The sequence below is a fragment of the Acomys russatus genome, chromosome 24 (assembly GCF_903995435.1).
Source record: "Acomys russatus chromosome 24, mAcoRus1.1, whole genome shotgun sequence".
NCBI lineage: Eukaryota > Metazoa > Chordata > Mammalia > Rodentia > Muridae > Acomys > Acomys russatus.
This window is the reverse complement of record NC_067160.1, coordinates 26445396-26463205: the sequence shown is the minus strand read 5'-3', so window position 1 is coordinate 26463205 and position 17810 is coordinate 26445396. Positions and strand designations below refer to the sequence as shown.

General features: G+C 47.2%; 1 protein-coding gene across 1 annotated transcript in view; it reads left to right on the top strand.

Annotated features, from left to right (window-relative positions):
• Positions 1–17810, top strand: part of Tanc1 (tetratricopeptide repeat, ankyrin repeat and coiled-coil containing 1) — a 225399-nt gene that overhangs the window by 147397 nt on the left and 60192 nt on the right. The window contains exons 6-7 of the mRNA XM_051166670.1: positions 6985–7115; positions 8168–8354. Coding sequence (XP_051022627.1) covers positions 6985–7115; positions 8168–8354 — 318 coding nt within the window. The remainder of the gene's footprint in view (positions 1–6984; positions 7116–8167; positions 8355–17810) is intronic.

The following is a 17810-nucleotide window of genomic DNA, read 5'->3' as shown; positions in this document are numbered from 1 at the left end:
TTTGCAAGGCTGATAAGAGTGGAGGTGTGCCATCAAAAAATTAAGAATAAATGCAGTTAGTAGTGCTGTTTCGAGGTGAGTGAATGAAATTACAGGGATGTAGTTACAGGAAGGAAGAATTGGTGAAGACACTGTCTTTTATCCCCAGGACGTTGAGTAAACGAAGGAGTGTTGGAGTGTGTGTGGCTATAGTTCTTTTTATCTCTAAGAAAAGGGCTTACCTTGAACATAATTGTGGACGTCCTACAGAATCTCACAATGTGGGCTGTGGACCTAAGGTGCCTCTGAGTTCCTGTCTGTATTTATTAACTCAAACTTTTTTTTTTTAAGTAAATACTTACTCCTTGACAGTTTTACGCATGCATATAATAAATTTTAGTCATTTTCACTCTATTACTTTTTTTTTTTTTTTTTTTTTTTTTTTTTTGAGCCCATCTCCTGTTGAAACTCTTCTTCCTAAGAAGTCCCCTCTTGCTTCCATGGTTTTGTTTAGTTTTGGGTATGTGTGTGTCTGTGTCTTCCCTACTTAATTTGACACACCTTAGAGTCACCTAAGAAGTAAGTTTCAGTTGAGGAGCTGCCCAGATCAGATTGGCCCACCGGCCTCTCTGTGGAGGCCTGTCATGACTGTTCATTGATGTAGGGGAGCCTAGCCCACTATGAGTGGCATCCATCCCCACGCAGGTGATCTTGGGCTCTGTGTAAGCAAGCTGGCTAAATGTGAGCCGGAGCAAGCAACTGAGTGGTGTTTCCCTGTAGTTTCTGCTTCAAGTTCCTGTCCTGGCTCTCTTCAGTGGTGGGCTGTGACCGGAAGCATGACAGAGACCATTTCGTCCCCCGAGTTGCTTTTGGTCATAATTGGATCACAGCAACAGCAAGAAAACCAGAAGAGTGACACTGGAACCCCTCTCTTTGTGGTAGAACTTTGGCGCTTCTTGTCAGAGCAGGGCACTGCGCCCTGGCACCCTTCCCTGCTACATGCTTGCACCAAGGCTGGAAATTCACTCAAGCATTTCCCCTGATAAGACGCTGAAAATAATTAGTGTTATTAAATCCTGACCCTTGAGTACCAATCTTTTTAGTATTCTGGGTGGTGAAGCCGGAAGTCTGCACTGTGCATTTCTCCTGCTGCTGCTGTCTGATGGCTGTCTTCGGGTAAAGCGGTTTTTTTTGTTGTTGTTAGTTTTTTTTTTTTTTTTTTTTTTTTTTTTGCCGTCACTTGAGTTGCAAGATAGACTAGCAGCTTTTCATAATGAAACATAACATTTATTTGAAATAATGATTGGCAAACTGATTGCTCACAGTTGAGCGTTTATCACACATTTTATTCCAAACGGATGAAATGAGCCTGTCACTTCAATTAAAGAAAGAAACAAACAAAACAACAAAAAGATGCCCCACAGGATTAGTCACCAATGCTAAAGCTTGACCTTTTAAATGAAAGTTATGTCTTTCGGAGCCTTGGCACCTGTCGCATTGAGCTTGGTAGCAACTGAGGATTTCTCAGGTAAGACCTCATGGAATATTAATGATGATGGTGGTTTGATAGTGTGTAATAAACTGTGCCAACATTTTTAAGATTTGCAAAACCAGAAAAATTTTTCTAGCTGACTCAATCCATAATGTTACAAAATCTGGCATGGGTAAATGACCCCTTTGAAGCGTGGGCAGCTGAGGGAGGGGGTGGAGGATGGGGGGGAGGGAAGGGGGGTAGCTCACTGGTGGAGTACTGGTATGCTCAGTGCCTTGGGTTAATTCTCCAGCACAAAACAGAACCAAACCCATAAACCAGGTCATTGGATTTTACAGGACCCGAGCACAGAAAGTAAGTTGGTATACGTTAGCGTCTGTGCTGGAATTTACCTTTAAGAAACTGCTATTTGTCAGGCCTTGGAGAGGTGTAAGAGAAGAGCTGCAGTTGGCTGAAAGGACTGCTGTGTCTCTTAGGTTATAGTTCTGTGATTCTACAAGACTATATTCCCGGGCTGGGGGTGTAGCTCAGTGATACAGGAAGTATGTGGTTAGAGGTTCAGTCCCCAGCAGTGACAAACCCAGAAGCATAGCTCCGCAGACGGAGTGTGGGGGTGAATTAGTAGAACGCAGAGGTGAGTGAGTTGAATAGCTTAAAGCTAGCTTGTATGTTGTGGCCTAGAAACAGCAGATTAGCAGATAGATGATCTGTTTACAAAATACTGGTTTTTGGAAATAAGGAGGCATTCGTGGTGGCTCAGGCACGTTGACCAGGAAGAAACTGAAAGTGTAACCCAGGTATTGTGGTAGTACTTTCGTCACAGCACTTGGGAGGCAGAGTCAGGCAGATCTCTTGAGTTTTGAGGCCAGCCTGGTCTATAGAGTGAGTTCCAAGATAGCTAGGGCTACAGAGGGGGAAAAAAATGCTGTCTCAAAAACCAAAACAAGCAAACAAAGATATAAGAACAAACAAAAAAGAAGCTGAAATGCTTATAGTATCAGCCAGAGAAGGCAAGTTAAGCAAGATGCAGGCCATGGGTAGAAGTGGCTAAGATTCAGAAAAGGGGTCCATGCCAGGTCCAAGGTCCATCACACTAACACAGTTGGTTAACAGATATCTTGGGAACGTGGTGCACTTCACTTGTTCAAGGTCACATAGCTAGTAAGTGGCCAGGAGTTGTCCTCAGTACCCATTGCCTCGTAGAGAGCAAAGAGGACGGAGGTTGGGGACATAGGGTCCTCCCTGTGTGGAATGGCCCTCAAGGACCTTGAGGGATTCCCAGGTCAGGAAGGGCTCAGATATGTAACTCAGTAATGGAACCTCAAAGGTTTAGAAAACAGGGGCAGAGCAAAACCTCAAACCAGTAGACAGGGAGGAGCAATAGCCATCAGGGCAGAGTCAATGCAACAGAGGCCTGGAAGACAACGCAAGGACTCACCGAGACAAGCAAGAGTGACAAACCCTTAGCCGGATTAACAACAACAAAAAACAGAGGGAGAAGATCCCAGTTAGAGGGGAGGTTGGAAAATCCCACAGCCAGCAGCTGCCAGTGTCTGGCTCTAAGAAGTGGGGGCGCATAAATGGGAAATGAGCCAGTGAGCGTGGGCCTTAGTGAGAACCTTCGGTGTAAACAGCAAAGGGAGAGAATTTTTGTCTTGGAATAGTCAGTTTAGAAGAAGCTATGTGAGCCAAAAAAAAGATAACAATTATATTTTTAGGGAAGAGAAATGTAAGCACATTTGAAAATACACGTGAATGTGTGAAGCCAAGAAATGAAATGGCAGCAGAGAAGTGTAGCCTTGCTGTTAAGGCTAAGCCGAGGTGCTAACCATCTTGTGGTATAGAAGGCATTTCTCACATGTTGCCGGTTTTGAGGTTCACAACCTACAGGAAGTGGGTACGGCCACATCAGCGAGCAGGAAATTGAAGTTCTCAGCGAGGCGTGTTACCAGGTGAGGTCTCTGATAGCTTCGGTACAGAGGGCTTCTCTGGCTTCCGACATGCCAGGGACTGCGAGAAGAGACCTGTGAAGAAAGGAAGGGCACCTGATGATCTGAAGCGACGGCGGCCGTAACTGATTCAGTGTATGGACTGCTTGCCGATGTTTGTGCCTCAAAGGCAGTAGTACTCGGAGTGTGGACAGCTAAAAGAGGCAGAAGGGAAGAGATCCACGAACTTCCTTTTAACTTCCCACATGGGTGAACTCTCCACAGCGGTTCCATACCGAGGATTCCATGGGGGTGTTATTGATAAGAGCACCACTCTCCATTTGCTTAGTGGGTCTACATGAGGCACGTGGCTCTCTCGGTTCTACAGCCGTGCATCATCAATTCTTCAGATATTTAAATCTGTGAGATGTGAGCTAGAGTGAGATCTTCCCCCCCCCTTGCCTTGTCCCTGTTCCATGGGTATTGGGTAAGGTGTCCCCATTTTTGCTGAAGGAATTAATATTAACTATAAGAATGAAAGCAGACCCTTCGTTCGGAGTGGCCCGTGAGAATTCAGTTTGGATCCCACTGGAGCACAAAGCAGCTTCAAGGAGAGCCCTAATCTTAGTGACACTGTGCAGGCTCCTGACACCTCTTCTCTCCCAAAATGGCGCTGTTTTTCTTCACTCAGGTAATTCCACCAGGGTGAAAGTCCAGTCAGAGAAGATACTATGGGTCAGGGAAGAGAGAGAGGAAAAACAGCTTAGTGAACATTAAGGAGCTTAGGCTGGTGTCCTTCTGAGGAGATGGTCACCAAGATGAAGTTTAGAAAAAAAATGGGTTATTCCTCTCCCCCAATAAAATAGTTGGGGAAGCCCCTGAAGGAAATGGCATTTTGATGATGTCATAGGTGCAAAGTGAAATCAAGAACGTGCGACTCTATTTTCAATCTTAGGGTTTTAGAACTTTGGTAATAACCATATCTAGGTTGAACAGGGAAACAATGGTTCATTATGAATTGTGGGGTCTCTTTTCAACTCAGCCACTAAATCTGGAGTCATCGTAGTTCCCCATAGCTTTTGAACATGAAGAGTTTTGAGTGACTAGTTTTGTTAGCTATTGGGGTTTTGCCCTCCTTTTCTTTTTTTAAAGACAGATATATCTTGCTGTGTAGCCCCAACTGCCCTTCATTTACTGTGTGGCCCATGCTGGTCTCAATCCCACAACAGTCCTTTTTCTTCAGCATAAGCTGCTAGGGTTATAAACATTCACTTGGCATGCCTAGCTGACTGGTTGGTTTTAAATCTTTATGTTTTTTTTTTTTTTAGGGGGGTCGGACTTGGAGTACCTATGTGCAGGTTCAGTGTGGAGGCGGCAGTGACAGTCATGGATCAGTAAAGTCCCTCCCTCTTTAGTGTAGGGGTCCTGTACAGGATCTAGGACCTCCAAGCGAGCCCCGAGTGAGGCATAGGGCTGGGTTTGTCAACAGGGTGACTTGTGCAGCAGCCGAGCCTGCAGGCACAGCTGCTTTTGGCCTCTATACCAGCTGCCAACAGGGTGGAGTTCCTGGCCCTTCCCCCAGTGTTTCAGGTTGAACCAGAAGCTAGACTCTCTGGGGCTGGGACCCAGTCACAGTGGCGCAGCAGTGTGGGGATTGTTTCGAAAAGAAAAAGGGGTGTGGAGTAAGTAGAGAGGCTGCCCCCTCACCCACTTTCCCCCCTTTTCATCTTCACCTCATTCCCTGACAGCCCCCCTACCCCAGGCCTCTTGCCACCTAAGACAAGGAGCTGTCTGACTTGGGGAGGAAGTGGGGTGGGAGGGTGAGGGGGAGGTCTCTGAATTCAGCCTTTGGGTGTGCCTAGGTTGTGTTGATTTGATTTGGTTTCCACCTTCCTTTCCCAAGTGCCATCTCTCTTAAGAAGCTGTCTGTTGTTTGAAGTCTCCAGTGAGAAGGGACTTTTCCTAGGCTTGTGTTAGGGGTGTGGTTCACCTGCCCTCGGGTGTTTCCCTTCTCCTGGCTTGGAATGGGCCCATGGATATTAGGAGCTTAACCTAAGAGATCTGGAAACTGGATCAGGACTCTGGACACAGAACCATCTTAGGTCTAGAGTGACTGAAATACCCATCTCACATAGTCCTCGTGCCATAAACAGTGAAGTTTTTGAGAGTTAGCAAGTGGTGGGTGCCGTTGTTTCACGAAGATGTTGGCAGCCTGGTTTCTCTCACAGCTGCCGGTCTAGATACATGGCGTAGCAAAACCGTTCTGCAACCGAGGAAAATCCATATGGTTTTCACAAAAGTTTTGCTGACTTAAACTCTGCAGTTGCTTATAGCAAAGTTAGAGCTGACGTGGTGGCGGTGATGTTAGCTCATAGCGTTATTGTTATTTCTTTCTCATTTTCCTCCACTCGTCGTAGATTTCCACATGTTGGCAAAATAGGCTCAAGCATGTATAGGTCTGGATGTCTTGAGAAGTTGAAGAGTAAACAAAACATGGAATTACTGTCTTGAGAGTCACAGATTGCTCTTAAGTTCCAGCCTCTGTGAGCACAGTTAGCTCTTGTATAGAAGAATCCCATTCCAGAGGATGCTGTAAGGCGGGAGAGAGGAGTTAGAGTAATGTCGATACTGTATTTTTCAGCCATAACTGTTGGGATTTGAGCTTAGTCTTTAGCTCAGTATTTAAGTAAATTCCAACATGGAACATTCTCTTCGGTACAGAAATCCAGATGACTAGCCGTAGAAACACGGTACCTCCAGCATCATGTGCAGCGTGCTGAAAATGGTTTGTCATGTGGCATGCACAGTAGGACATTAGATCCTGGCTCGTGCTTTTCTTCACTGGTCTTTGGTTGGTTGGTTAGTTTTCGTTTTTTTTGAGACAGGGTTTCTCTGCGTAGCTTTGGCTGTCCTGGACTCGCTTTGTAGACCAGGCTGGCCTCAAACTCACAGAGATCCACCTGCCTCTGCCTCCCAAGTGCTAGAATTAAAAGGCGTGCGCCACCACGCCTTGCCCCTTCACTGCTGGTCTTTGATTCGGTATGCATTCTTATGATTTGAAACTGGGTTTTGACCCTCACTGTTATGGAATATGTGCAGTAAGTTTTCCACCCAAGGCCCCGTGCTCCTGTCTTATTGACTGAAAACTTGCAATTTAGTTTATCCTAACGTCTAAACAAGCTGGTCCTTGTAGCATACCATTTTGGTTTTAATGCTGGCCTCCCATGGCTATAGGGCTCTCTGAGGATGCAGTGAAGTAGAAGCTCTTTGTTAGCCAAAGAGGTGTGTGAGGTACCCACTTCTCATATGATGCTGGGATAGGGATTCTATCAGATAATGACCTGCGGAGTCTTCTTTTTCAAATCAAATGTTTCACCTTTTGCACTTGGGATTCCCTGTCACTGTTTCCTCAACCTGTCACAGCCCCTTAATTAGAATGAACTGGAGGGGGCAGGCAGCCTCGTCAAAGTCAGACGTGGCGCATTTTCTAAGGGTGCACAAAGTGCCGGACAAGCAGCTGGAGTGTGAACTCATCTAGATGTGGCCCCAGAGGGGCATCTTGACTGTTTTCTCTCTTCCTTCCAGAAGCAAAGGCTGACGATGAACCCAGCTGCTCTCCAGCAGCTCAGGAGCTGTTGACAAGGCTGGGATTTTTACTGGGAGAAGGGATCCCAGGAGCCACACACATAACCATTGAAGACAAAAATGAAGCCATGGTAATGCCCGCGGAGGGAGATGCCTCATTTCCCACCAGGGTGTTGGAGGAGGGGGGCGGGGCTCGTGGTATTGTTTGGTTGAATGAGTTCTGGGCTCTTGTGTTTTGAAAATGACTACAACAGGGTGGTTTTTTGGTGGGGGGGGGTGCTGGTGGTGTCTCTGCAGGAGGTGGTGGCAGAAGTAGTTAATGACAACCAGAAGAGATCAGAACTTAAGGAAACATCCATATTAACTTTATAACCATGGCCCAGAGGATATAGTGGCAACATGGTTTAAGGTTGGTGGCAGCTGTTCTGCAATAAGGCTACCTCTGTCTTGAGAGCACCGTTCCTCTCAGTCAACTGCTTCCGTCTATGGTTACCTGTGCTCCCTTAGCTGTTGGGGCGCGGTGGGGGAGTCAGTGGGGTGAAGAAAAGATTTATAGGAGATGAGTCAGAGACAAACTGAGAGGGAGCCAATTGGCTCATCCTCCAGGGAGGTACTCTCTGTCCCAGGTTTGTCGCGTGTGCAAATAGCAGTGGGAGGGAGGCTGGAGCTTCTGAGGCCTTCCAGGGTCCCTGTGAGGAGGCGGGGCTCGGGAGGCATTGATTGAGATTGCAGTGGTCGCCAGTCTCCTTTCCTGAACACAGCCCATAAATCTTCAGGAATAGACTCAGGCTTGCCTTGCTCGGGAAACCTAACAGAAACACGGTCCCCAGGTTTTCCGTACAGAGGTCAGATAGCGCATTTGTCTTCTGCAGGCTTTAAGTGAAAGGAAGTCATCAGCCTGTTGGCCACCTCTGGTTTATGATTTTATGTTCCTGCTGAAGTTATTGCCAAGACTGCCCTTTTAGTCAAAATCAAAACCTCAAAGGAGGCCACCAGAACAAAGACACGTGTCCGTGAGCATTTGGAAAACCTGTGTCTGTCCCTGTTGAGCTATAGCAGTTAAAAAAAAAGTCTCCATTTGTCTTATGTTTAGGTTTCATCATTTTAGCATCAAAACAGAAGCATGTGTTGGAGCATGCTGTGTTGTAAGCCATGCTAACTCCTCCTCCTGTTCGCCCTGCAGTGCACAGCCCTGAGTCGAGGCATCAGCCCTTGCTCCACGCTGACCAGCAGCACCGCCTCTCCCAGCACCGACAGCCCCTGCTCGACCTTGAATAGCTGTGTCGGCAAGACGGCAGCCAACAAAAGCCCTTGTGAGACCATTAGCAGCCCTAGTTCCACCCTGGAAAGCAAGGACAGTGGGATTATAGGTAAGAAGCACACTGCGTGCCAATGTGATGGCTCACCGCCCGCCAGCCAGAGAGCACTCAGGCACCTCAGGAGAGGGGTTCAGTGTGGTCCACGAAGGGCCGTCAGCAGACCCCGCCCAGTTCATTGCAGACAGCTCGAGGGCTTTATGTAGCCAAGACAACGAATTTCAGCTTTTATATTCCTTGATGCTTACTTATTGTAACTAGGCTCTTTGTGTGTGTGTGTGTGTGTGTGTGTGTGTGTGTGTGTGTGTGTGTGTGTGTGTGTGTGTTTAAAAATAAAAAAAAAAAAAAAAAAAAAACAACTTATCAGATCTGGCCTGTGAAGTTACAAGACTCCTTCCACCTTCCTGGTCAGCATTTCCTGGGCACCACAGCCGGCCATGAAATCCCTGCATATAAATCAGTTTTCACAGCCCCAATCTCAAGGTTGCTTTTCTCCCTGATGACCTTTAGGGCCCGCGTTCTCTGATTGTTGCTTCTAATGGGATCTGGCCACAGTTTTGAGGCCAGGGTGCTCTCAGGAAGTTTCCCTGGGTCCCCTATGGCAGATGTGGTCCCGCCATGCTGAGTGCAAGAAGACTGAGTTCCAAGCAGCTCAAGCAGCGCTGAGTTAACTACTTCACGCACTTCCTTGTTTAGAAAATGAGGAGGTTTTGGTTGATTCGTTAGCATTTTCAACTCACAGTACCGCCTATCCATCATTCATTTTCTCACTCGGGTACAGTGCTGAAACTTTGCTTCTTTTGTTTGTTTGTTTGTTTTTGTTTTGGGACAGGGTTTCTCTGTGTAGACCAGGCTGGTCTCAAACTCACAGAGATGTGCCTGCTTCTGAGCTCTGGGATTAAAGGTGTGCACCAGGCTCAGTGCTGAAAGTTTGAAGGTGATTTGTTTTGCAATACTAGGCATCAGACCAAGGCTTTGGACCTGTGAGCCAAGTGAAAACCAACTACGCTGCATCCCCAGCCCCTACAAGCTTTTGTACACAAAAGCAAAAGTGCTCGCCTTGCTTGTACTGCCAGCGGAAAAGTAAGCTGCAGGAAGCTCTGAACTACCACTTGATTTACTATGGCCCTCCCCAGTCTCTGCCGGCTGATCAAACTCCTATTATGTGCTCCTCTGGCACCACAGTGGTTCCCTTCAGTGTACTTGTTATTTAATTTTGGTTCCATATGGTGACGGGGGTGGGGGGTGCAGGGGCGGCGGCGGGGGGGGGGGGGCTTGCTTTTCCAACTCTGTTCTGGGTTATTAGCCGAGTGCTGGGAGTAAGAAATTAAAGGACCTTTTATGTCGTCGACTCTGCCCTCTGTTCCTTGGCTCTAGCCAACATGTTCCCTTACCTTGGCTAAGCATGAAGAGATGCAAAGATTGACCTGAAAGTGGGAAAAGGTAGAGATGGGGTTAACAGTCTCTCATGGGAGACCCCAGTTCCTGGGGACCGGGCTCCCACCACACAGTACAAGGTGCTTAGATGAGGGAAGCGCTGGGCTGGTGACAACATACCTCTGTTCTCGCTCCTCTGTGATCCGTGGCACCAAAGTCTGTTGTCAAGGTGTGTTAGGGCGGAGAAGGAAAAGGAGTAAGCACTTCCTCTCCAGGCTGGCTTGAGCTGCAGGTATCTGAGGAGGCAGGAGTGGTAGGGCCAGAGGGGAGGAGCTTCTGCTGGAGTCCGGGCAGGGCCTATAGGTTCCCAAGCCTGAGCTGACCGGTATCCGTGCTACACTTGTGGTCCTGTGATTGCAGGGGTAGGGTATGCCCTTTTCACATTCTGATGAACTTGCTGACTTTATGAACTGCAGCCTGTGGTCACAGCTTTCGGGCATCATAGGTGTTTAAGGAAATAAAATAGTCAAGAATGCTCCTACCTTAAGGGGCAGAGATGAAGGTAGAACATCCTGTTTTCCCACCTCAGAAGGCCTGGCAGCAGCTTTGTAGATAGAGTATGTTGGTGAGGCCTGGAGGAGAGAGAATCCAGCTACCTTTAAGTTTCTGTGTTTTTTTTTGCGGGGGGGTTATTTGTTTGTTTGGTTTTTTGTTAAGTTGGAAAATAACTTTTATTTGTTCTGAGGAGTAGGCCAGAGTCCCCTCAGAACTTCTAAAACTGCTTCCTGGTGCCAGCAGCTTTGGTGACCTTGAGCACATTGAATCCAAAGGTCTTGCTCAGGGGCCCTGCACTCTCCCACAGTGACAATGTCGCTGGTCTGTACATCCCTGACTGTTTTAAGTAAGGTTAGCCTTATGAACTAGGACAGCCAGTGTTGGCTAGCAAAAGCTGTGCAGTGGGCTGGGTTGTGTAAGACACAGGCTGCCTCAGTATTGCAAGCTCAGGGCAGCCGAAGGCTCAAAGCAGTGTCCCAAGCACAGTTTACTCTGGGCGTTAGGGGGCATGTCTAACAGTGCCAACCTGTCCTTGAGAATCCCTCAGCCTCCTCTTACTGTTTAGGCTGATTTCCAGCATGCTGGTTATATTTAACCTAAAGCACTCTGCCCCGTGATGAAGGAAGAGGAAGCTTGGGTTGCCACATGCCCGGACAGCTTCCTCAAGGCTGCCACAGGTACCCCAGCGGCATTGGGTTTCCACTGTTTAGCAAGGGGCCAGTGAGCATTAGAATGTTCTGGGCCTTCCAGTCTTGCTCTGGGAGACGTGGGCTTAATGAACTGTCCTGCCCCTTTCAAACGTTGTCGCATCATCCAGAAGGGAGCCCCACTTTATCCTATTTCAAGAGGTTCAGATTCTCCCGACATTAAAGTCTCTAGAAGTACAAGGACCCTGACATATAGAGATACTGGCCAAGCAGACGGGACTGACTGCATTCTCTGTGAGTGTCTTAATTTTATTATTATTATTTATTTTTTTTTTTTTTAAAGTTCCTCACCCTTTACTTACTGAAACGACTGGCATTACCTGGATGGTGGTGTCTGATTTTCAAATTTGCAATGTGAAAACCTGCTAAATGTGAGCCCCAGCTGTACCTAGTCACAGCAAAACAAAGTTGCAGTTGCTTTCTTGGGAAGAAAAGCTTTTATAAAGAAACAGGCTTCAAAAGGTGTTTCCTCTTTGCCCGAGAAAACTGTTTTCTTTGTGACGCTCTTTTAAATTGCTTCCAACTGTTACAAATGGAATTGTAATCCGTGTTGATCCTAGTTTTGTTTTTTGGTTTTGGTTTTGTTTTTTGTTTTTTTGGAGGTGGGAGCTATATGTATTCATTAGAATATATATGGAAACTAATCTGACCTTCAAAGATTGCTAGAAATACTGGGTGCAGTGGTGCACACCTTGAATCTTAGCACTCAGGAGGCAGAGGCGGGCTTATCTTTGTGAGTTCGAGGCCAGCCTGGTCTACAAAGAGAGTCTAGGACAGTTAGGGATGTTACACAGAGAAACCCTGTCTCAAATAAAAATTGGTAGAAATACTGTGTTTTAATGCATGTTCTGAATTGGATCTGTTTAATTTTTATGTCCAGATGATGATAACTGTCTTAAATGTGTATATTTATTTCAAGAAGATAGATGTTTTCCACTTAGGAGGGGAGGAAGCACAAACTAACCCTGACTCCTCTACCAAGATTTCATTTATATAAATATATACATGTGTGTTTATGTGCACGCACACACACATGTATACACATGAATGCATATATGTATCTGTGTGGGCACATATGTATTTATGTACATGTGCATGCACACATGTGCATGCATGTATATGTGTATGTGCATATGTGCACGTGTGTGCTCAAATGTATGTGTGTATGTTTGTGTATGCGTGTGTGTGTGTGTGTGTGTGTGTGTGCGCGTGCACGCGTGCGCGTGCACTCCTGTGTATGATATACATGTATGACGTCCCTGTGGATATATGTACTGTGCCATCCATGTTCAGAGGAACCTGCTGAGTCACTCTCTTCCTTCTGTGTTTCTGGAACCCCGGGGATCGAACTCAGGATGCCCAAGGTTTAAAAATAACGACAGCCACAACCACAACCACCTACCATATCTTAAAGATTTCCCCACTCTATTAACAGATGTACCAAGAAGAAGGGTTTCTGTTAGACACAATTAGAGACACTCTGCCTGGGGCGGAGCCTGTTCAGAAGCCTCGTCCCTTCAGTTCTCTTCACTTTTTGTTCTTGTTTTGTTTTGTTTTTCCTCCTCTTCTTTCCTTCTGTTTTTTGTGACAGGGTTTCTCTGTGTAGCCCTGACCATCCCAGAACTCGCTCTGTAGATCAGGTTGGCCTCAAACTCAGAGATCTTCTCCTGCTTCTGCCTCCTGAGTGCTGGGATTAAAGGCACATGCCACCACCTCCTAGCTCCATTCCCTTCTTCGCTGTTCACCTTCGCCTGTCCAGGTTTTTATATGTTTAGTATTTGCAGCATCCGGCAGCTGCTGCTTTTGAGTGATGGTGTTGGAAAAGTCCTGGAAGGTTGGAGGATTCTGCACAGTGGCCCTGTTCCCCAATTCTACATGTCTCTCCCAGATGGTGTGTGTTAGCTACCCCCCTCCCCCAGGATGGCCACAGGAGCCCGCATCCCAGGCGATGCAGTCTTGCATAGTAAGGCTGATTCCAGCTCTTTGGCTGCTTCTCCCTCTTTGCTTTCCTGGCGTGCTAATATCTGTCCCCCTCACCATGCATTCGGAAGTGGGGAGCACATATAAGCTTTGATGGGAACACCTTTGTCTCGTGCTAAGCTGTGGGGGCCCTTGGGTCAGACCCTGCCACTGCCTGGTGGGACGTGCTAACATTGGCTTCCCTGAGCAGTTGCTTAGAACAGAAAAAGTCATTGTGGACAGCTTTAATCTTCTGTTGACTCTCTGCCTCCTCCCAGGCTTGTGAAATGAAAGTGACTCTGGACTAGCCTTAGTCTGTTCACTTCTGTGACTCTGTGTCTCCAGGGAGGTGATCAGATGCGGTAATTTAATTGTGCTTTCTTTTCATTTTACACTTGTAAATCCCAACCTTTTTTGATTTTTGTACCAATGCTGCTCTGTTGCCACCTGTATTGCCCGCCCCTCTCTCCCAAATTAGAATGCTTTGAAATTGATTTGCTAATAACTATTTAGAATGTTTCAAATCTGGGTTAATACTCATTTTGCTACATTGCCTGCAATTTTAAAAATCATCGTTAATTATAGGCGCCTTTTTTTTTTTAATCTCTTGGGGGAAAGGAGGAAAGTCTCTCTTTACATTTATGATTGGGTAACGTAGTCAATGTAGGAAGAAATCCTCGGTTCCAGCCAGCAGCAGCTGCACTGACTGCAGTCACTCTGTGTGTTTGGGTTCTCCAGGCTCTTCTCTGCGTACTGGCAAGCATGTAAGGGCGCCTGCTGTATACCAGGAACACGCTTGCTCAGAACCAGGGCAATAAAAAGTAAGGCAGAGTATCTATTTTCAAAACTGTCTCCTTATGGGACTATGAAGTCATCAGGCCTGCCGCTGGCTGAGTGGACACCTCCCACAAAAGGCACTTGCTCTTGCCGCATCGCATAATACCAACCACTGTTTGCCGAGAGCCTTTCCCAAGGAGTCCGGAGCTCCGGGGCATCATTTGAGGGTGTCAAAAGCCCCCATGTGAACGCTGTCCTTATATAAGTTTTCAAAGCATTGCCAAAGCACTGTAACCTCTACTAGGAAAAAAAAAAATCACATTCAAGTCTTCAGACTTTTCCTGGAGACTTTTGTTACCAGGCCAGACTCAGTTGCCGCAGTGTTCTCATCGAGAGAGGCGGGTCAAGTCTTCTCCCTCCCACACCGCCCAGGCCCAGCCCGTAGCCACTCCTTCAGGTATTTCCACAATCGAAAGGCCTGATGAGTGTGCCTGGGAACTGCACCTGGGTCCTTGGCCTTGCTGCATGTTGTGGCAAAGCGTGCCTTGCGCAACGCAGGGGAGCCGCTGAGCTGGAGATTTGGTACAGAGATCTGGCTGTCACGATCCAGTGCACAGGGTTCCCAGCACAACACCTAAAGGGGCAGGACTAGCCGGCAGTGCCAAGCTGCCATTCTGGGGCTTGTGCAGGAGGAGAAGCCAGGCAGTCCCTGGAGCTGCTGGTTTCCAGGGCCCCATCCCGGCATTCCCTCTGACAGGAGAGCTAGCTTGCATTCTTCCCCAGGGAAGCTTCTCCTTGCTGAGCTAATAGCTATTAGGAGCTGGGAGCAGGTGAGCCAGGAACTGTTGTGTGGTTTTTGCGGCTCTGTAGTGGGTTGGCTTGGGTTTGGGGGTTCGAGAGACGCACAGTCCTGCATACGTGGTCAGAAAAATGATGCCGCGAAGAATTCCGCTGTGCAGTCTTGGCCTTTGCTTTTGTTGCTCCGGGAATCCAGAGCATGCCCAGGTATCCCGAACAGCTGTTGGTATGAGGTGTGAGTTCACTGGAGCCGACGGAGACCTTTTGTCTGGCCAAGGACCTCGGGAACTGCTACAATGCTGCCTTGATTCAGAGCTGATTTCTTTCTTTTTTACTTTTTTTCTCAACCTCAGAGTTTCTTTGCTGCATTGAAATTTTAACTTCTGAAGTGGTCAGAGCCCTTCATTTGGTCTGGGTCAAGGAAGGTGCTAAAAAGGCTGGACGTCCCCTTTTAGCCTCTTCCTTCCCTTCTCCCACTTCTATAAGCAGCCGTCATTGTCCTTTCTTGATTGATTTTTAATTCACTGCTCCAATGCTTTAACTTCTAAGTTCTTCCTGTCATCCAGTCAACTGAATTTGGAAGTGAACAGATGTTTCAGTGCTACTTTGTCTTTGGTTGCTCAAGAAGGGGATAGAACTATCCCGCTAATAATATAAGAGGCTCTTTAACTATCATCTGCTATTTAAATGTTTCCCGCCCCGGCGGGGAAGGGTGGCGTTCCCTGTAGCTCTTATTCTGACTGTGGAGATTGAGTGACAACCCATGCAGTGCTTGAGGGAAACTGTAATTTCTGGTTTTTGCCTCCTTTAAAAGATGGAAAATTTTGGTTTATGTTTTATAGTAAATTAGAGCAATATGTGTTTATAATTTATCAATGTATTCAGGAGTACATGTCTCAGATTTTCTGGAATTCACGTGACACCATCAGAGCAACATTCTGAGGCACGTGATACTTTAGGAGTTGTGGGGCTTTCCTGTCTGTAAGGATGTTATGGGAAGTGAGGGAGTGAGGGAAGCTATGACAAGGGCTTGGATGGCACACTGTAAGCACTGTTATGCCGGACCATTGTGGTAGGTATGTTCTTTTCTCTTCTCTTTTCGTTGTTGTTGTGTGTTGTTGTTGTTGCTGCTGCTGCTGCTGTTTTCGAGACAAGGTTTCTCTGTGTTGCCCTGGCTGTCCTGGACTTGCTTTGTAGCCCAGGCTGGCCTCAAACTCACAGAGATTTGCCTGCCTCTGCCTCCCGCATGCTGGGATTAAAGGTGTGTATGCCATCACGCCTGGCCTGGCTGGTATGTTATTTCTTAAGGATACTTATTACTTAACTGATCTTTGGAGGATAATCAATGCTCACTCATAGATGTGTAGTGCACCAGGAGTTCCCTGTGGGGGTGCAAGTCAGCCAAGGAGGTAAAGTTGGAAATCGGGAGCACACAGTTTCACTTGCTTTCTTAGGAGAGGTCAGAGAGTGATGTTAACCTTCCCAGTGGAAAAAGAGAAACACACTTGCATGAGGTCATATCTGTAAAATGGGCGTGTATCCTGGTGCCATGCATCTGGGGAATCAAGTCCCAGTGCCAGTTCTCAAAACAGCGAGGACCCAGGTTGGATCCCGAAGCATTCATATTTAAGGTGCTGTTTTAAGTGTGTGTCCACACGGTGTGCGTGCACCCTTCCTGCACTCTCTCTCCTCTGTAGCTCAAGGAGGATCCTGTTGATGTGAGCAGCCTAAGCTTGGCCACCTGGATAACATGGATTACCATTGTAATAGGTCTAGCTTTTTTTAATTTTATTTTATTTATTGCATATGAGTGCTTTACAGAAAAGGGCATCAGATCTCATTATAGATGGTTATGAGGCACCATGTGGTTGCTGGGAATTGAACTCAGGACCTTCAGAAGAAAAGCCACTGTTCTTAACCTCTGAGCCATCTCTCCAGCCCCAGGTCTAGCTTTTTTAGTGCTCTTTTAAACCCACGTGTGATTTGGGTCTACCTTTACCTATTAAATTATTTGGTGACTGAGTCAGTGACAGTGCTTAGTAAGGTGTCCCCATGACAACAAACTCTCCTATAACCACAGCCACTTATGCAGCCTGTGTACGGAGCTTAGGCAAGTCAGGGAGGCCTTGCAGATGCATTGGTTGCACAGAGAGGGGAGCTGGTGTTGGATGTGCCACTAGCCCTCTCCCAAGTCTGTCTCTGCCTCTGTAAAGTGGGGCTGGCTCCTAGCCGGGCCACCTCTTCCCACTTGTCATGAGGACCCTCTTTGTGTGTATGGCTTCATATCTCAGGAAGGTATTTTGGAAGAATGAATATGTGACCGTGCAAGTGGCTAAATATACAATCACTATAGAGGACGGTAGACAACTGTCCCAGGGTCCAGGAGTTTTCATAGTATCCACTGAGACAAGTGTGTAAGTCGAGTCTGTAGCAAGCAGCAGCAGCAGCACCAGGCCCTGTTTACCTTACATTGTGGAATGTGGCTTGATGGAACGTGGGCCCGTGGGCCTTATGCACATGGTGGAAGAGTGGTACAGACAAGGTGGGTGATACAGGCTTTTGTCAGCAAAGGCTGGCAGTGATGCAGCTGCAGGACTGAGACGTTAGAATTGTGGGTGCTCGACGTTTCAGAGTTTGGGAGGTATCAAGGAATATTTTTAAATTTTTGTTTTTATTTTAAATGGTTATGTATCTGTGTCTCTTTCTCTCTGTCTCTGTCTCTGTCTCTCTCTCTCTCTCTCTCTCTCTCTCTCTCTCTCTCTCTGCGTGTATGTCACATATGTGCCAGTGTCTACAGAGGCCAGAAGCCATCAGATCCTTTGTTGTGAGCTGCCTGATGTGGGTGCTGGGCAACGAAACTTGGGTCCTCTTGAAGGAGCAGCAAATGAGCTTTGAATAACTGCTGAGACATCTCTCTGGACCATACTGTAGAGACTTTATTTTTTAAAGTCTTCATATTTAAGATGTTGCCCTAGGGGGGTGTGTGTGTATACGTGTGTACATGGCTTGTGTATGCACACATTCTCCAAATGGCTAGGCCAGCTTCTGTGCAAGCGGAGTGGACTCCCTGGCCTTTCTCTGCTCCACTGGTTTGCTTCAGTGGCTTAGTTATAGCTGAGCTGAGCCAAGAGCCGGGGCTTTGTGCAGTAAGGTAATCCCGCTGGGCTTCAAGAGCCACTGGCCTCCCACTCTCTGCACCCTACTGAGCGTGGCCAGTGGACTGCCTCTCGGTTACAAGCTTCCTTGTAGCTGTGGGGGCACTGCCACTCTCTCCTCATTAGAGTCTCCTGATAATGAATACTGACCTTTTCTAGCCTCCCTTTTGAGTGCCTACCTC